The sequence below is a fragment of the Phocoena phocoena genome, chromosome 4, assembly GCF_963924675.1.
Source record: "Phocoena phocoena chromosome 4, mPhoPho1.1, whole genome shotgun sequence".
Taxonomy (NCBI): domain Eukaryota; kingdom Metazoa; phylum Chordata; class Mammalia; order Artiodactyla; family Phocoenidae; genus Phocoena; species Phocoena phocoena.
In genome coordinates this window covers 64080835-64102251 of record NC_089222.1, presented here as the reverse complement: position 1 = coordinate 64102251, position 21417 = coordinate 64080835, and the positions used below count along the sequence as shown (strand labels likewise).

The 21417-nt window shown below is 38.0% G+C and overlaps 1 protein-coding gene across 1 annotated transcript in view; it reads right to left on the bottom strand.

Moving 5' to 3' along the window:
• The window catches only part of MAP3K13 (mitogen-activated protein kinase kinase kinase 13), a 129264-nt gene that overhangs the window by 41193 nt on the left and 66654 nt on the right, over window positions 1-21417 (bottom strand). Inside the window, exon 2 of the mRNA XM_065876197.1 lies at window positions 4985-5544. Within this exon, the coding sequence (XP_065732269.1) occupies window positions 4985-5459 (475 nt within the window). The 5' untranslated portion in view covers window positions 5460-5544. The remainder of the gene's footprint in view (window positions 1-4984; window positions 5545-21417) is intronic.

Sequence of the window (21417 nt, the reverse complement as noted above, 5' to 3'; positions counted from 1 at the left end):
ATAAGGCTGCAAAGATATGTATCAAACACTTTAAAGCAAAAAATCCTTTGAACCCAGCATTCCTCTTCTAATAATTTATCCTAAGGAGTAATCAAGATATGGGCGAAAATTAAGGAATGGACACGTTCACTGCAGTGTGGCTTATAATCACTGAAAATAGTAAACAAATTGTTAAGCAATAGAAGATTGCACTAGAAGTTATCAATGAATTTGGTAAAGTTGCAGGATACAAAATTAATATACAGAAATATGTTAATTTCTATACACTAACAACTAACAATCAGAAAAGGAAATTAAGAAAATAATCCCATTTACAATTGCATCAAAATGAATAAAATAGTAGGAATAAATCTAAGGAGGTAAAGGACCTGTACTCTGAAAACTATAAGACACTGATGAAAGAAATTGAAGACAACACAAACAGATGGAAAGATATACCGTGTTCATGGATTGGAAGAATTAATACTGTTAAAATGACCATACTACCCAAGGCAATCTAGGAATTCAATGCAATCCCTGTCAAAATACCCATGGCATTCTTCATAAAAGTAGAACAAATAATTCTAAAATTTGTATGGAAACACAAAATACCCCAAATAGCCAAAACTATCTTGAGAAAGAAGAACAAAGCTGGAGGTATCATGCTCCCTGATTTCAAACTATACTGCAAAGCTACAGTAATCAAAGCAGTATGGTACTGGCACATAGATCAATGGAACAGAATAGCGAGCCCAGAAATGAAACCATAATTACATGGGCAATTAATCTATGACAAAGGAGGCAAGAATATACAATGGGGAAAAGACAGCCTCTTCAATAAATGGTGTTGGGAAAACTGGACAGCTACATGCAAAAGAATCAAACTGGACTACACCATATACAAAAATAAATTCAAAATGGATTAAAGTCTTAAATGTAAGACTTGAAACCATAAAACTTCTGGAAGAAAAAATAGGCAGTATGGTCTTTGACATCAGTCTTAGCAATATTTTTTGGATATGTCTCCTCAGGTAAGGGCAACAAAAGCAAAAATAAACAAATGGGACTACATCAAACTAAAAAGCTTTTGCACAGTGAAGGAAACTATCAATGAAATGAAAAGGCAGCTTACTGAATGGGAGATGATATTTATAAATGCTATATCTGATAAGGGGTTAATATCCAAAATATACAAATAACTCATATAGCTCAACATCAGACAAACAACCTGATTAAAAATGGGTAGGGCTTCCCTGGTGGCACAGTGGTTGACAGTTCGCCTGCCGATGCAGGGGACACGGGTTCGTGCCCCCGTCTGGGAAGATCCCACATGCCGCAGAGTGGCTGTGCCCATGAGCCATGGCCACTGAGCCTGCATGTCTGGAGCCTGTGCTCTGCAATGGGAGAGGCCACGACAGTGAGAGGCCTGCATACAGCAAAAAAAAAAAAAAAAAAAAAAAAATGGGTAGAGGATCTGAACAGACATTTATCTAAAGAAGACATACAAATGGCTATCAGGCACATGAAAAGATGCTCCATATCACTAATTATTAGGAAAATGCAAATGAAAACCACAGTGAGATATCACTTCACACCTGCTAGAATGGCTATTACCAAAAAAACAACAAATAACAAGTGTTGGCCAGGATGTAGGGAAACAGGAACCCTTGGGTACTGGTGATGGGAACGCAAATTGGTGCAGCCACTATGGAAAACAGTATGGAGATACCTCAAAAAACTAAAAATAGACCTATATATAGGACTACCACATGACTCAGCAACTCCACTCCTGGGTATTTATCTAAAGAAAACAAAAACACTCTTTAGAGACCTAAATGTAAGACCAGATACTATGAAACTCCTAGAGGAAAATATGCAGAACACTCTTTGACATAAACTGCAGCAATATTTTTTTTGGATCTGTCTCCTAAAGGAAAGGAAATGAAAACAAAAATAAACAAGTGGGACCTATTTAAACTTAAAAGATTTCACACAGCAAAGGAAACCACTGACAAGACAAAAAGATAACCCACTGAATGGGAGAAAATATTTGCAAATGATATGGCTGATAAGGGATTAATATCCAACATATATAAATAGCTCATACAACACAACATCAAAAAAACAACCAGATTAAAAAATGGGGAGAAGAACTAAACAGACATTTTTCCAAAGAGGAAAAGAAAATGGCCAACAGGCATATGAAAAGATGCTCAACATCAGTAATCATCAGGGAAATGAAAATCAAAGCCACAATGAGATATCACCTCACACCTGTCAGAAAGAACGGCTATCATCAAAAAGAACACAACAAATGTCGGCGAGGATGTGAAAAAAGGGAACCCTTGTTCACTGTTAGTGGGAATGTAAACTGGTGCAGCCACTGTGGAAAACAGTATGGAGGTGTCTCAAAAAACTAAAAATAGAACTACCATATGACTCAGCAATTCCACTCCTGTGTATATATCAGAAAAAACCAAAAACACTAATTTGAAAAGATACATGCACCCCAATGTTCATAGCAGCATTATTTACAATTGCCAAGATATGGAAACAACCTAAGTGTCCATCAACAGATGAGTGGACAAGATTGGATACACAGACACACACACACAGACACACAGACACACACACACACAGAGACACACACACACACACACACACACACACACACACACACAATGGAATACTACTCAGCCATAAAAAAGAACGAAATTTTGCCATTTGCGGCAAATGGATGGATATGGAGGGCATTATGCTAGTGAAATAAGTTAGAGAAAGACAAATACTGTAGAATATCACTTATATGTGGAATCTAAAAAATACAACAAACTAGTGAATATAACAAAAAAGCAGACTCACAGATATAGAGAACAAACCAGTGGTTACCAGTGGGGAGGGAGGGAGGGGTGGGAGAATGGGAGGTACAAACTACTCAGTGTAAGATAGGCTCAAGGATGTAATGTACAACATGGGGAATATGACCAAAATTCTGTAATAACAATAAATGGAAAGCAATCTTTAAAAATTGTATAAAAAATAAAAAAGTAAAAAAAAACCCACTCTTTAGAAAAGATATCTGCACGCTTACATTAACTGCAGCATTATTTACAATAGCCAAGATATGGAAGCAATCTAAGTACCCATAGGTAGATGAATGGACAAAAAAGGTGTGGTGTACACACACACACACACACACACACACACACACACACACACACACACACACAATGGAATATTACTCAGCCATAAAAAAGAATGAAATCTTGCCATTTGTGACAGCATGGACAGACCTAGAAGACACTAAGCTAAGTGAAATAAGTCAGATGGAGAAAGACAAATACTATATGATTTCACTTAAATGTGTAATCTAAAAAACAAAACAAATGAACAAAAACAATAAAACAGAAACAGAGTCATAGATACAGAGAACAAACAGGTGGTTGTCAGAGGGAAGGAGGGAGGGGGGAGGGGAGAAGTAGGTGAGGGAGATTAAGAGGTACAAACTTTTAGTACAAAATAAATGAGTCAAGGGTATGAAATGTACAGTGTGGGGAATATAGTCAATAATTATGTAACATCTTTGTATGGTGACAGACAGTAACTAATGATGGTGATGATTTTGAAATGTACAGAAATGTCAAATCACTATGTTGTGTACCAGGAACTAATATAGTGTTGTAGGTCAATTATACTTCAAAAATAAACTCACAAAAAAAGAGATCAGATTTGTGGTTACCAGAGGTGGTGAGTAGGGGAGGGGGAATTGGATGAAGGCAGTCAGAAGGTACAAACTTCCAGTTATAAGATTAGTAAGTACTAGGGATGTGGTGTACAACTTGATAAATATAATGAACACTGTTTATGTTAATGCATGAAAGTTGTTAAGACAGTAAACCCTAAGAGTTCTCATTACAAGGAAAAAAACAGGATTACTTAATTACAATTACTTAAACTGTGTATGTTAACACAATTTAATATTATGCAGCCATTAAAAATGATGCTGAAAAAGTATATTTCATGATACAGGAAATGTTCACAGTATGAAGTAAAAAAGTGTTACAGAAGAGCATAGCTTTTTTTAAGCACACATACACACATGTATAGACTAACATATACCAAAAACACTAATGGTGGTTATTGTCAGGAGATGGGAGAATCATAGATTATTTTAATTTTTGGGGGGGAACTTACTTGTATGTTCCAAAATTTCTATATATATTACTTTTGTTCTCAGGAAAAAATTGTTTCAACAATATAAATGAAGTTATAAAGGACACCAGTGCCATGTGTTCTCTTTACTTCAAAAGCATAAGGCTTGAATTGGAGTATATGAATATACATACTACACAATGATGGGAGTTAAATTTTTACTTTTTAAAAAGCTGTGGGATCTCGAAATAATAATGTTTCTCAAGAATGGTTAGATATTTTGTTCTTTCCTCAAAATGTGAGCTTTCTGTGCCTGACTGTAAGATAAAAAAATTCCTTTTTACTACTACCTAAGGCAGGCCTGCAATCTTCAGGGGCAGTACCATGTGGCTTCCGTCTGGTTTTGAATTAGTCCAGTGACCATCAGACTTTTTGACTGTAAAAACTGTCAATAAAATTTTTGAATATGCACTCACTATGTGATTTATTTATAAATTATATATCTGTAAAACTTTATTAAAATACCAAATATATATGAAAACATGCATGAAAATAGAAAATTTAAAATGATGAGATAAAAGGAACAGAAGCTCTAACATCTTCTTCCTCACAACGTCATGGATTGTCTTATATGTACTCTACTCTGGACACCACTGGACTGTACAACCACAAAAGGTGGGCTTCGACCAAAAAAGACCAACCATATGTCAATCTGTTCCATTCAGAAGGTCTATAGGAAATTGAAATGGGGTATTCTTCTGGCACTAGGTCTTTAAGTTATCAAAGGTTATGCAGTTAATGGTGGTAGTGCGTTTACACAGGAAATATCTTCCAGGTCCATACTCTAGCTTACCTTGCTGCTGCAATTTGTAATCAGTGGAATATGCCTTCCCAATGATATTCCATACAGGCCTTAAGCATCCAAATAGTCCTTCAAGAAACCCACCACTGCCGCTGCCCGACCTGCTGAACTGAATCTTGATGTCTTCGGTTCCACTCGTGCCCTCTCCATCCACAGTGTTGCTGTTCCCGTGAGACATGGCCATCTCTGATTCATCTTGTTCCCTTAGCTGAAGAACGCTGTTCTCAAACTGGTCCCTGGAATCCTCGCTTACGCTTGTCAACACTGTTGTGGTGATGGGGCTGTTCATGCCCTCATTTAGCTCTGTTTGCACCACCCCCTTTTCCTGCTGGTCCTTAAGAAGCTTGGGTGAAGGGTGGCTTCGCATAGGTGCGATGTCATCTTGTAGTCCATTGAAGGTTTTGTTTTCACTCAAAGGCAAGTGTGGGGAAGGGGAGCAGCTCAGGTGCTCCTGAGGGTTGGCCATCGTGCCATGAGTGTGCCCAGGGTCCTGAGATGACACTCAGAGGATCATTAGAAAAGAGTTCTGATGTAAGAGGGGGCTTCAGAACCTGGGGAAAACAGGAGGAGGTCGTGAGATCACCCTTTCTTTAGTCATCCACACCACTACACTTCCGTTTATAATAATAAAAGCATTGAAACAAGGGGGATTGATTATAAACAGTGGTGTTCATCCATATGAAGGAATACTGTGCAGCAGTTAAAAACCATGTTGTAGAAGAGTATTTACTAACATGAGAAAATGTTCATGACATATTAATATAAAAAATAGGTTAGAAAAATATATACAATGTAAGCCATTTAAAATTTTTATTATTTAAAAGGATACACAAACACATATACAAGAAAAAAAGACTGGAAGGATACATCCAAAGAATTAACAACAGTTAATTCTAGGTGGTTAGATTTGGGAGGGATTTATGTTGTGTTTTTCGAGATATTCTAAGCATTTTGCATTAATATGTTTCTATGGACTGAATGGTTGTGTCCCCCCAAAATTTACATGTTGAAACTCATTTGTGATGCTGTTTGGAGGTGGGGGCCTTTGGGATGTGATTAGGTCGTGATGGTGGAGCCTTCATGAATGGGATTAGTAAAATCCCATTTATACTAAATCCTTATAAAAAAGACCCCGGAGAACTCCCTTCCCTCTTCTTCCATGTGAGGACACAGTGAGAAGATGGCTGTCTATGAACCAGGAAGCAGGCCCTCACCAGATTATCAAATCTGTGAGTGCTTTGATCTTGGATATCTCAGCTCAGCCTCCAAAAAACTGTCAGAAGTAAAAATGTTTGTTGTCTGAGTCATCTAGTCTGTGGTATTTTTGTTATAGCAGCCTGAACAGACTAAGAAATATATATTACATTTATAATCAGAAAAAAATTGTTTCCCTTCCCAAAGGTGTAAATATATTTTTGTTAGAAACTACATTCTGTGTTATTATAAGTCACTGCTGATATCTTCTGTTTGCTTTAGTGTCTTGTCCACTGGCACCTTGCTTTACTTTCTAAGGCATTCATTAAGGCACGTAGATAAATGTCTTGTGTATGTGACAGATAAATTCCTAAGATGTAAATTTTGTTTTACTGTACTGCACCAAATCTGGACCAATGTGACCAAGCCACAGCTTTTTAAACTTATTCTTTGCTTCTGATCTGTCCATTAGCACCAATTTCTCAGAGCCACCTACCCCCTGAAAATAAAGACATAGAATTGTTCTAGATTCACCAGATCATGCAAAATCAATCTTAAACTTATTCAATGTATGTCTCTTATCAGAAATTTACTTTCTTTGCAAATCCCTATATAATAGCCCTTCCTTCTTTCACTCTGTATTAAGCATCAAGGATGTGCTAGAGGCCACGGGATAAAGATGATCTTGCAGAGGGGGCAAAAGACAGACCAACAAAGATTGACTGTACACTGCTTAACCAAGTGCTCTGGGAGCACAGAAGAGGGAGGGATAGTTTCAGGGATAGCTGCCCAAAGGTGGTAACTACTGATTTGTTTGAAGGAAGTGTAGAAATTCATCGGGCAGGCAGGAAAGGAGTGAGTGAAAGAAGAGGAAGAGGGTACTACAGGTTTGGAGAAAGTGTGAACGAGGGCATGGAGGGATGAAAATATGGAACAGATGAGATATCTCAGTGGCTGGAATGTAGGTTATATGTATATATACAGAGAAAGATAAGAATTGGAGAGAGTCAGCGGCTAGATTGTAAGTATGCTAGGCTAAGAGATTTGGATTTTATTCTGAAGGTGATGGGGAGCCACAGTATCCTATTGGGGGTTACAAATAAAAATAGACAGTTCTTATGTTATTAATTTCTCATCTCCATGACTGAGACCAGGGATTGCTAGGGAAGTGAGACTAGGTGTTCCAGGTAGTAAAGGGGAGCAGTAGGAGATAACTCTTGTAAAAGGTGGGCCAAGGTCAGAATATGGTGGACCTGTATGGCAAGCTAAAGCTTTTAGATTTTATCCTCAAGACAACAGAGAGTCATTAAGGAATTTTAAGCAAGGGAGTGATTTGGTCAGATTTGTAATTTAAAATCATACCCATAGAAATAGAGGTTGGATTGAAGGAGAATGACTGAAGGTCAAGATATCAGTTAGGAGGAAGAGATCAAGTAAGAAATGATGAGGACACCAAGGCAGTAGCAATGGCAATGAATGAAGACAAGGGGACAGGTTTTAAGAGGTAAAACTGGTAAGATCTAGTGATTGATAAAACATGGGGGTGGGTGAGGAAAAGGACAGGAGAGGAATACTTTCAGATAACTAACTTGGGATAATGGATAGATGGACAATGTCATTAACTGAGATATGAAATATCAGAAGAGAAGAAGTTTTAGAAAGAAGATAATTAGCTCATAAATGTAGACGGTTTAATGCCTACTGTGTGTTTCATGCACTGAACCAGATTTTTATTTATGTTATCTGATTTTAAAAAGACACTTTAGGGACTTCCCTGGCGGTCCAGTGGTTAAGACTCTGCACTTCCACTGCAGGGGGAACGGGTTCCACCCCTAGTCCGGGAACTAAGATCCTATATGCCGTGGGTGGTGTGGCCAAAAAGGAAAAACAAAAAAAATAAAAAGACACTTTATAGAGAGGAATTTAAAGAGAGGTAAACATGGGAGCTTCTTTAGCTCAGGGACAGAAGTATCAAAATAATACAAAGGTGAACCCAAGTTAAATTAAAAACATTTTTATTAAATGCATGCTAGGAGCAGTATCAAGTTAAATTAAAAATGTTTTTATTAAATAAATGCTAGAACCATGCACTAGGCTAGGTTCTATGGGTACAGGACATTACTATTACCATTACTACTTTTTTTTTTTTTTTTTTTTGCGGTACGCGGGCCTCTCACTGCCGTGGCCTCTCCCGTTGCGGAGCGCAGGCTCAGCGGCCATAGCTCACGGGCCTAGCCGCTCCGCAGCATGTGGGATCTTCCGGGACCGGGGCACGAACCCATGTCCCCTGCATCGGCAGGCGGACTCCCTACCGCTGCGCCACCAGGAAAGCCCACCATTGCTACTTTTAATGGTAAGGAAGACAAAGGGCTTTACAATTTACAGAGCTCCGTTTACATAATCACCGATGTGTTTACTCTCCAGAATAAAAAAAACCCAACAATCCGATTTGTAGTGTTTGTCCATTTCCCTGGTATAAATACTCCCACCAAGGCAGATTTCAAGCTAATAACAACAGCTTAACAACCTGCTTGCAAAGTTACTAAATATTTGACAGTTGGCTCTTAGAAATTGGCATATAAACCAGCATCAACACCATAATCTTTGTGATAGTGTCATTTTCATTTGAGAGAAGAAACTTCTAAGGCCACATATTGAGTAAGCGGTAGAGCAGGAATTAAAATCTAACTCAGAATTCAGATTTTCAAATTCCCTTGCCTTTTTTTTTTTTTTTTTTTTTTGTTTGTTTGTTTGTTTTGCGGTATGCAGGCCTCTCACTGTTGTGGCCTCTCCCGTTGCGGAGCACAGGCTCCGGACGCACAGGCTCTGCGGCCATGGCTCACGGGCCCAGCCGCCCCGCGGCACGTGGGATCCTCCCGGACCGAGGCACAAACCCGTGTCCCCTGCATCAGCAGGCGGACTCTCAACCACTGCGCCACCAGGGAAGCCCTCCCTTGCCTTTTTTTTACGACAAGGCACCTCTTATGATAACCCTTCACTTTCTTAGAGAACTTTTCCTGTGACCTTGACCTAAACACCTGATTGCCTGTTTAAGGAAGCCAGAGCATGGAATGGTTATCCGTTTTTCCCAGAAGGACACGGAGGCCTAGAGAGAGGTATATGCCAAAGGTCACAGAGCCAGGACTGAATACCATTTTTTTTTTTCCTAATTCCAAACTCTCTCCTATACCATGTGGTCTCTGTAGGACATAGTTTCTTCTTTTCAAAGCTTATACACTACTTAAACAGTTAATAATTACACCGAGGGAATTACCTCCTGCCCACTCCCACCCCCATGACATATGAGCCATATTCTGTTCTACAGGCTGTGGGAGAAGGGGAACAAGAATGGGGCAGGAGAAGGTAGAGTGGGCTGACTGGACTTGAGGTGAACCTTTGCAAGGAAGATGTGTTTGAAACTGACAGAGGAAAGGAAGTCAGGAAAGAACAAGAGCATTAGCAGAGGCAGGGAATAAAGGACCAGGGCATGTGTGGGAGGGCTGATCACCCGGAAATAAGGAAAGAGCCAGCTAAGGTTGGAGAGTAGTGTGCAGTAAAGGTAGCTGCTTCACTACGGGCTCTGAAAGCTCATGAAATAATGCAGATAATTCTTCCCTTTAAACAAATCAGAAAACTTTAACTGTTTGAGGTTAGGTTAAGAGGGACAAATTCTAGGGCATGGAGAAATTTAGGGGCTGGGAAGCTGCCTGGGACTATAATGTTGGGGAAAAGAAAGAAAGAAAGAAAAAGAAAAGCTGGAACCCTTCGCTACAGCAACAGCTGTTTGCTGAATTGACTGCCATTCCCCACCCCAATCCTCTCCACTTCCTTCTTTTTTACTCATCTCTAAGCTGTGACATTACTGATCCCCTCATTTTGCTTTCTTGCTGACCTCCTGCCACAACCTTGAGCTGTCTCTTGCCTTTGGTCTCTCTGACCTTGCTCTGCCTGATCTCTTTCAAGATTGCTGACTTCATATTTTCAGACTTGGCCACTGCCTTAGTAAAGTTGCTTCCAGTCTGTCTTTGCCGTTGGGATCCTTTACAGTACAAGGCATATATTATGCTGTTGGCTCACGTCAGACTTGATAATGCAAATACCCAAATGTATATGTGAATGTCAGCCAAACACCTATTTGTGCAATTTGTTCTTTGAACCCAACTACAGGATTTTATATTAATTCCTGGTAAATTTGCATTTTGTCCATTTTTATTCTGAGTTTCTTCTCCCTGATGACCTCATATTGAAATGAGCTCATATACAAAAAGTTAGAAAAACATGTGTTTGTTTTGTAATCTCTTCCCATTTCTTTTTTTTTTTTTTGGCCACGGCTCCGATCTCATTTCCCTAGCCAGGGGTTGAACCCGGGCCATGAAAATGAAAGCGCAGAATCCTAACCACTAGACCACCAGGGAACTCCCATCTCTTCACATTTCTAAGAGGTTAATGGTATACATGAAGTGGGCCTGTTCACACAGGCACTGGGAATGAGTCTAAAGAAGAGAACGTCAGCATGGTCATCACATTCAGTTTGATATTTAAGACATCAAGGAATAACAGGATCTTCAAGGAATATAGTCCAACCCACTTGTTTTACATATGAGAATCAAATCCCAGAGAGATTGCTGACTCGCTCAATACAACTAATTAGTGTCAGAGATAGAATGAGTCCTCTTTATTCAACCTATGATCTTCCCCTAGTCTGGTTGTTTATTCAAACAAACAGAAACAAATAGCCATGATAGCATGACCACTGATGACAAAAACGATAATAATTCATTGTGTTATTCTAGGTGCACTAAAGCTACACCCAAAGAAGCACAAGCACCCATTTAGAGGGGTGGCCCTGCACCTGTTAACAGAGGAGTGAAGGGCACCCAGCTATTGGTGACTCAGTGGCTCTGAGACTGGGCAGAGGTGATGGAAACCTCAAGGTGTGTATAAAGATATGTAGTCAGAGAGGTTTTCCTCTGCTCACCAAGAATATCAAGGCCAATCGCAACTAACAAATGCAGAGAAATGGAGAAGCACAAGAACAAAGGGAAAGAAATCATCACCATGGCTATATTCAAATATGATCAGAGCTGACTCTACATGTAAGAGTGTAGGAGGATAAAAATATCTAAATTTTACCTGTGTTTGTATGTACACCCACAAACTGCCACACTGCACAGTGAAGGAGCTGGTAAGTGGAACCTAACGGAACACAAGCAGCCCCACCATCTCTGCCTCTGTCTTTGTCCTCTCAGTTCCTCCCTCTCTGTCCAGATTTGGCTCAGGTACCCTTTTGGGAACTGACTGTTTGGATATTTTAATGCATGAGAAGTCAAAGCTAGAATTCATTAGAAGGGGATAGAAAGGAAAGGAGGCAAGAATTTTAAACACTGAGAGTCAAATGGAAAAAGATAAGGAAGAGCAGAGGGGCAAAGGGGCAAGGTTGGCGTGTCACCCTCATCAGTAGGAAGCTCTATGGGCAAGGCTGCAGGTGAGGTGATGCTGCTGCTTCCCTTACAAGGGCTCCTGAATCTGCCAGGAGCACAAGGTGGTGCTTCTGTCTCTGCCCTTTGGGCACACTTCCCTTGCCCTCAAAAGAAGGAAGTGGTTTGTGCAAAATTAGTAGGCAAGGGTTGGAGACAGCAGCAGATGTGCATTTGGCAGCGCACTGCCAATTTCTGGAAATTACCTTGGCTTCATGCCAAGATGGGTTCGGCACAGAGAAAAACACGAGTGGAAGCGGTCATGTGGCCAAATGGCCCTTGAGTTCTTGTGTTTTTATTATATAATACAATTTCCCCATGTTGCTAATAGAGGATAATTTTATAATAGATCAGATTTTGAGTTTTACATCATAAATATGAATAAATCAAAGATTTTGGAAAATTTTGCCTCACAAAGTTTTCAGTATGACTAAAATTGAATAATACTTGAAAGTAAGCCTTATTTTGCGGAGACTTCTTGATTGATGCTCACCTCTTCCCAAGCTGTCTTATCATTACTTGGCATTTTCTTGCCTTAAAATGAACACAATGCTGCTATCCTAACTTTCTGGTTATTTCTCTAAAATTCACATAGCAGTATTTAGAGCACAAGTGAGATTTCGGCTCTTAGGGCATCATTCCCATTTTAAAACTGGGATTAAGTTACTTGTTCATAGTAATCACATAAAAAATGATCTTTCTAGGATAGAGGTCTATCACGGAGATCTTGATTTGAACTTTAAAAAAATTAGATTGCTTTTTCTAATGGAATTGCAAAGTTAATCAGATCAGAATAGTGGCCTACAGTTGCACCTTTACCCCTAACTTGCTCTCCTAACTGTGAACCCTCTACTGAAATCCGTATTTGAAAGGACGATAATAACCTCACATCAACCAAATCCACCGACCTACCTTGTCCCATCTTCTTTATAACATTTCATCCAATAATATTAAAGTATGCTGGAGCCAGCAAAAAATAAAAATTACAAACAGGCAACCTCCATGTTGACAGATTACTTAATGAATATTACTACCTATAAATACAACTATGACTAAAGTTAAAATAACTTTATAATGTAGGTTTTAAAGCAACTGACAAAGGATTAATCTCTAAAATTTACAAGCAGCTCATGCAGCTCAATAACAAAAGAACAAACAACCCAATCCACAAATGGGCAAAAGACCTAAACAGACATTTCTCCAAAGAAGATATACAGATTGCCAACAACCACATGAAAGAATGCTCAACATCATTAATCATTAGAGAAATGCAAATCAAAACTACAATGAGATATCATCTCACACCGGTCAGAATGGCCATCATCAAAAAATCTAGAAACAATAAATGCTGGAGAGGGTGTGGAGAAAAGGGAACCCTCTTGCACTGTTGGTGGGAATGTAAATTGATACAGCCACTATGGAGAATAGTATGGAGGTTCCTTAAAAAACTACAAATAGAACTACCGTATGACCCAGCAATCCCACTACTGCGCATATACCCTGAGAAAACCATAATTCAAAAAGAGTCATGTACCAAAATGTTCATTGCAGCTCTATTTACAATAGCCAGGACATGGAAGCAACCTAAGTGTCCATCAACAGATGAATGGATAAAGAAGATGTGGCACATATATACAATGGAATATTACTCAGCCATAAAAGAAACGAAATTGAGTTATTTGTAGTGAGGTGGATGGACCTAGAGTCTGTCATACAGAGTGAAGTAAGTCAGAAAGAGAAAAACAAATACTGTATGCTAACACATATATATGGAATCTAAGGAAAAAAAAAAAAAGGTCATGAAGATCGTAGGGGTAAGATGGGAATAAAGACACAGACCTACTAGAGCATGGACTTGAGGATATGGGGAGGGGGAAGGGTAAGCTGTGACAAAGTGAGAGAGTGGCATGGACATATATACACTACCAAACATAAAATAGATAGCTAGTGGGAAGTAGCCGCATAGCACAGGGAGATCAGCTAGGTGGTTTGTGACCACCTAGAGTGGTGGGATAGGGAGGGTGGGAGGGAGGGAGATGCAAGAGGGAAGAGATATGGGAACATACGTATGTGTATAACTGATTCACTTTGTTATAAAGCAGAAACTAACACACCATTGTAGAGCAATTATACTCCAATAAAGATGTTAAAAAATTAAATAAAAAAAATAAAATGAATAAAGATGTTTCATTTTCAGAGTTACAGACTATGATCTTATCAAAAAATAGCGACTTGTGAGGCTTCAAATATACCTTCAGTCAAAGGCCAAACAAATTTCTTGACCAAAGGAATGGTTTCTCTATAACCTCCATAAATCTATGATAAATAATATATACTAAGTGTTAATATTCCAGAATAGAATCAACATTTTCTGACTTAAATCTGACTTGCTATATGAGGAAGAAAATTAGTAACTAAATAAATCCACTTAAAATGTCTTAAAAAATAAGATACAGACATATATGCCCCTAAATATTTAATATGAATGAGTATAAAAATAATTATAGAAGCCTTTCAAGAAAACAAGAAAATAGGTTTAAAAGGTCAACAGTGGTTATCACTGTTGTTTTTTAAAATTTTCTATATTTTCCTAAATTTCTAGTCTTAGCATCCATCACTTATTTAATCATAAGTTTTCAATCCAAATCTTTGTTGCTTTAAACACATAGATGAACGAGCCATCTTTACTACATTTGCGTATTTGATAAATGATATGCGATGTTAAGGACATGGTCAGGAAAACTAATCGTCAATGTGTGCTGAGGCTTGCGAATAGGCATAAGAATCATTTATAAATTCAAAACAAAAAGGAAAATGAATAAAAAACAGATGACAATGAGGAAACAAAAGCTGATGACTCTTATTTTGTTTTTACCTTTTCTACTAGTAAGAATCATATTCAAAAGGCAGAATAATCTAGATAAGAGAACTGAAACTTAAGACAGATGAAGAGACAAAGGCATATCTAATTATATCTTGATTATTTCCAAGTTCTAAGGTCAGATGAATTACACACTAATGCACTGAAACTCTTGCATTTAGGATCACAAAAACAACCTTTCGTAAAGAATTATCTTTAGGAACTGTGAGCAAGATATTCATGGAAAAGTAGGAGATAGAGAAATACCCTAATTTTTGTTAATAAAGGAGGATTATAGGATACATAGATAGAACTGTGAACTTGAGCTGGTCCCTGATAACAGCACCAAGTATACAGTAAGCACTCAATAAAAGCTAGTCCCTTTTCTTTTTTTCCTTTCCTGTTATTTTGTGCCTTTCCCCTCTTATTTTGGGAAATCTATGACTCTCCTTAAGATAAATAGTTCAGGAGAACAGTTGAAATGACCATTGAAATTATTTTAAAATTACTATTTGAAATTTAAGTTATGTTTTACAATTTGGGTTATAATGCACACTTTCATATTGTTTCCCAATCAACCAATTCAGAACCTTCTATGCACTTCATCATATAGAGAGCAACACTGTGAGGGGCTAAGAGGGGAGATACTGGACGAAGATAGACCTGGATTCAAATACTAATCATTAACTTGATCTTTCTCTCTAAGCCTCAATTTCGTTATCTATAAGTGGTGATAACAACAGAATCCAACTCATAGAAGAGATTAGATGATTATATGAGATAATGCATATATAATGCACTTATCTAGCACACAGCAAATCCTCAAGACTTGTTATCTATCCAAAGCTTTAACTAGAAAAACTAGAATGAAAAGATATATGTCAATATGCTCAATATATATGTGAGAGCAAGGGGCATGAAAGGAAGGGCAAAAGGAAGACAAATGAGCTTTCTTAAAGAAACTGGGAAAAAAAAAAGAAAGTGGAAAAATGACAAAAGTGGGATAAGAGAGAGAGAGGTCAATATACATAGAAACTGGGGCACATTTAGCTTGTAATGTTCATTTGAAATTATAAATGAAAGCACAAAGAATCAATAAACAGAGAGATACTGGGTCAAAAGGGCTAAAGGAAGATGGAAAACAAGAGAGGAAAATCCCAAACGTATGCAACTTCTTTTTCATATTTAATTTCCTTTGTCTTTGATTTAATTACAGCAGTTATTTTTACATTCCAGGTTTCAATTAAATTGAAAGAAAAAAGGAAGGCTCTATGTAACTATAATATTTGGGAGAATATTAATACTATGTAGTTGTAATATTTGGGAGAAAACAGTATGTAATTCCCATGGTTTTAACATTGCTATATTAAATTAGGAGATAATTTTATTGATTCAAAAAAATATCTCTGGGAAAAGACTGCTTATGTTTTAAACAGAAGAGCAATTAGAACACAGGAGAACCACTGCAGAACTGTGTTCCCAAAGGAGAGTATGGAATTTTCTTGCCTAGAGATCGACATGTTTCTACATCACGTTATGTACACATGAAGACATTCTGTCTTTCAGGAACTACTTAATTCTACTCTTGTCTCACCCACCTTCCTGGAAACATTATAGTTTTCAGGCAGCTTGCCTTCACTTTCTTTATGAAGACCTCATCCCTAGGGCAAAGTCTAAAAAGTTTGTTGTGGCTGTAGGCCTAGAGAACTTTGTACAATAGCAACTTCCCACAAGCTTAGAAAAATCATAAAAAATAGTCCTTAAGTGATAAATTGAACATTGTAGTAAAATGTGTGCTCTAGATTCAAACTCTCTGGTTTGAATACTGATTCTGTCCATGGGGAAGTTCCTTATCTTTGTGTGTCTCAGTTTTTGCAGTCAAAAACTTGGGTAATAAGTGTATCTACCTCATAGGGTTGTAATGAGGACTAAATAAGATAATACTTGCAGAGTGCTTAACATATAACCTGGTACAAAGTAAGCACTTAATAAGGTTTTGCTATTTATACTTTAAATTAATAAACATTTTACTCTAAAATAAGAGTATATTCTTTATTAATAATAATATCCATATTGTTAAAGGAGTAAGATCAAATGAGTACATATATTTTACAACAGTTTTGTCCTTGGTCATTCCAGGGATATAACCATAGAAAAAGGGAAACTTAAAGTTGTCCCAGAGGATTTTCATTTTATAATGAAAAGACCATTTATTTCCAAGGAGTTAAGCAGAACAGCTTAGCCCAGAAATAAGTAATGGCCCCAGCCTGCGGGATTTGACACCACTATTCATTGACCCCAGGCCCTAAGACCACTTTGACCCACTCTCATAAGTCGCCATGCTTTGTCTAGTTTGCAAAAAAAAAAGTTTTTTTGGATGTAATTTGAAGAATTATAGATGTTGAGAGATTAATAAACCCCTAACTAGGAGAGAGTACAAGTAGCACGAGTAATTAACTTGATGTTGAGAATAAAAACATATCTAATAATTACTTCTTAATAACATCGTGATGTCAATGTATTAATAAATTAATAAATATTAATGTTAACATTTGTTTATTATGTCATATGTATCTTCCTTTGTAGACTGGGCATGATTCTAAAGAAAAAATAAGCAGAATCTAATTAGAGGTTAATTCATATTCCAAATGTACTAGGGGTTGAACTGAAGGAAGCTTTCTTAGGCTGTAATAATCATTTTTCTGAATTAAGGTTTTCTGAAGTCTGTATGATGAGCGAGCAGCAGAAGCAGGCACTAACACTGAAGTTGGTGCAGGACCCTGTGTTAGCCCAGACCCTGGCAAGAAAGAGATGCCACACTCAAATGGGGCAAATGACAAGAATGTATGAGACTACTTACAAAGGTGGGGGCAGGAAAAGTGACAGGGATGGTGCCATTCCCCAAAGCTAGTAACAGTCAAAAGGCTGTTAACTGAGCAGGGGAAAAAATTATTGCCAGAACCTGGAGAGCGTAACTATAGAAGAAAGTCATCCAACAAGAGCTGTGGCTTTGGGAGAGGGATGCAACCAAAGTTTAATGACCTGATAGGGAGGGAGCCAGGGGAATTAATATTGAACCCCAACCTCACACTCCTCTTGCTCTCTGAGACCCTGCAGGTGCTTCCCATTGGTTGAACCCGATAGAAAACAAGAAGGCAAGGAAGTCCATTAATGCAGCCTTCAGAGGCACAGAGCAGAGTGCTCTGAGAAGGACTGAAAATGGATCTGATTCTAAGCGCCAGACCAGTGCAGATCCTCCTGCTAAAGGCAGAGACATGATGGCCAAACCTGGAAATGCAATGAGCAGAGAGTTAAGCCCCTGCTAGTAAGAGGTCTCCCTCTGGCTCCTGGATCTTTCAATTTGGTGGGAAAACTTGAACTTCGGTGTGAGTTATGGGCTCTATAGCAGTTGGGTACCACTGGACAATCTGTTCTTTCTGCCTGGGCTGAAGTATGGGGAATATTTTCCCCTCTAAATATATAAAATACTATTTATTATATTCAGGTCATCTACGAGTCTTACTACCATGTACTATGTTCCAAAAAACGCATTTCATCAAAGAAAACTAAATGATATCCACATTGTGATTAACTACTTAGAGTGGAGGCAGCTTGCTACACAGGGGTTCTGAAAAAATGGGCTACCTCATGTGGTTTATGTGAGTATTAAATGAGGTAAAGTACATGGAAGTGCTTTTCAAGCTATGAAGTAGTATCTTGATGCCGTCACTATTAAAATATATGGCAGCCATAGGGAAATGATGGATAGTGTACGGCTTAGTAAGAATTGTTGTCAGGAGCTACTGCTCAGGGCTCTAAGCAGGTGAGAGTGGAAGGAAAATCTTTTTGATTTTATATTTTGAAATTATATTATGAAAGTTCTCTTTTCCCATTAAATTTACTGTTAGTGTTTGGACTGTTTAGTTGGACAGTGAAATATAACTGAAGTAGAGCTATGATTATAACACATTACACACTTGTTTTATACTATATAACATGAAAATGAAATAATTCATTGCCAGCTTAGTATAATAGAGTTATTGAAAAGCATCAGTAACAGACTTCCAATGATATATGTGGAATTTCCCACAAAGCTGCAGATCCTACAAACTGTTCCTGGGCAAGTCCTGCTTGTTCCTGGCAGGCAAGAAGTTGTCAAGGGTCCTTCTGCCACCTTTGCATTGCTTTTTCAGGTCTTGCTTAGGAATGATAGAAACAGAGATTGTTAGAATTGGAGGGAGCAGTGAATGGGTGATACTTCTATTTTTAAAGAGAAACAACTCATCCTAATTAGTTTGTAAATTTGCTAGGGGTAGAAATCAAGTATTATTTATCTCTGTACCTTGTCCCTCTTCTTTTCCTCCCTACCTAGCCTCAGCACCTAGTGCTGTTTACTTTTTGGATGAGGGAACTTCACACACACACACACACACACACACACAGAGCAATCTGATAAATAATACATTAATAACAATAGCTAAAATTTGCTGAGATTATTGCCAAACGCTGCTCAAAACACTTTCCCTATATTAACTTCTCCAATCCCCACAACAACCCTTTGAGAAAAGTACTACTATTACTCTATAGTTGTCAAGGCAGTTGGGGCATAGAGTGTTTAAATAACTCACAAACAGCTACTAAGTGGTAAAGATAGGGGTTGAACCCAGTTCCACTCCAATTCCAGAGCCTGAGCCCGAGTTGAGTCCAAGCCCATGATGTTAGTCACAACGTCCTACTGTCAATATTATAATGGGCTTCTATTTAATTAAGAAAGGTCTAAGAAAAAGATGGACTAGACTCACATCTTACCTCGAGGTTAAGTTCTATATTTAGGATAAAAGGTAAAAATTCCTAGCAACGAATAAAGACAAGTGGAAAATTCTAAAATATGCCCACTTTCTACAGGGTTTACTCCATTCTGTTTTAATATTAAACCCCCATACTTGCACTGTCCAATATGGTAGCTTCTAGGCATATGAGGATATTTAACCTAAAATTAATTAAAAATTAAATGAAATAAAAATTCAGTTCCTCAGGTGCAGTAGTCCATTTCAAGTACTTAGTAGCCACATGTGAGTAATGGCAACCATACTGGCTAATACAAAATAGAACATTTCCATCATCACAGAAGGTTCAGTTGGACAGGAGCTCTCCATATGACTCATTCATATTAACAGATTTGTTTGTTATGAGAATTAATAAAGATTACTGCTTCGCTTTGTACATGGGAATTTGATAAATGCATAGAACTCCATTAGCGCCTTTAAAATAACAGGTTTGCTACCAAATTCTAGTAATGTCTGTGAATAAGATGATTTAAGTACAGTTCATTCTAATGATGGTTCATCAGGATCAACTTAAAGCAGAGATTTTTAAAAAGGATTTTCCAAGGGACCATAGTCAGTTGTCTAAAATCATTAGAAGAGCCAAAGGATTCATTTTCAAATACCTAAGTAGTTTCAACAGTCATTTGTGGAGAATTTTAAAACTGAAATTGGATTGCTATTTTTCTCATAATTACCATTCCTTAAAGTTCCTAATCATAGGACTAGTGTAGGTGAAAGGCAGAAAACTAGGGGAGGGCTAATGGAGGGAAGGCTGAACAGGACCAGAAGTTTCTACCAAATCACCAACAGCTCTTGTCACTTCCCAGAGAAAACTGTACAGATAAACAGGATAAAGACTCCAGGGGGGGCTTCCCTGGTGGCGCAGTGGTTGGGAGTCTGCCTGCCGATGCGGGGGATGCCAGTTCATGCCCCGGTCTGGGAGGATCCCACATGCCGCGGAGCGGCTGGGCCTGTGACCCATGGCCACTGAGCCTGCGCGTCTGGAGCGTGTGCTCTGCAATGGGAGAGGCCAGCGAAAAAAAAAAAAAAAAAGACTCCAGGGGGGAACAAGGAACTGTAGACTCTGGATCCAATATCCAATTTTAAGAGAGAAGTAATTAAAACCATATTAGTGAAAGATCCTATTGCTTTAGACTTTTACATTTCTTCTTAATATTGTTTTTGCTCACAGAAGCACAGCAGTTTTAATTCTTTAAAGTAATGGTTCAATCAAGATGATATTCTAGAAAGTGTATGATAGGACATTTTGAGCTTTACCAAGAATAGAAGTTTGACACTGGCAAAAATCAATCATTTTTCACCTGTCTCCTGTCACTATTTTGGAATGTGATTTTGACTTCGTGCTAGAGAGTAATCTAAACCCATCATTTAATTATTCATTGGTGTAGTTTCCATTTCTACTCCAAATATATAGCTAAAATTTGCAAACTACTAAAGGATCCTTGATGAGGATAAATATCAATAAATATTAAATATTTTTCCTAAGTGTTAAAAAATGTACAAGACAGTTCTAGTGGAAAGAAAAGTAAATGCAGAATAATCAACCATTTGTGAGAGTAAACAGTCAGTACGTAGTGCCTCAATACAAACATTAATATTACAGAGGATAGAATTTAGACATATTTAGCTGCTTCCCTTCAGAAATTAAAATTTGAACTCATTACAAGTGTACGTTTTCAATCACGTGTTCCTAAAAAGTTTTCTATGAGTCCATTTATATGAAATACATTTATAGAAAAGATATAACCATACAGAAAACAGAAAAGTGGTTAACAGGGAAAGGGTTGAGGGAGAGGGGACCTCTCCCTTTTCTTTTCTTCCCTTTAATTCCAATACTGATATTTGCAAAAGGCATTCTGAAGGCAAAGTCCCCAAGCTGTCCTGAGCAATGGCAGAATCACCAGAATACATCAATAGCCTTCTGACAGGCTCCTTAGAAACTATCGGTGTTCTAAGGACACTGATACTTTTCCTGACACTTTTACTAGGATGCCTCAGACAAAGTCCAGTTAGCTGTGTAAGTTGTGGTAAGCTTTGTTAAAATGC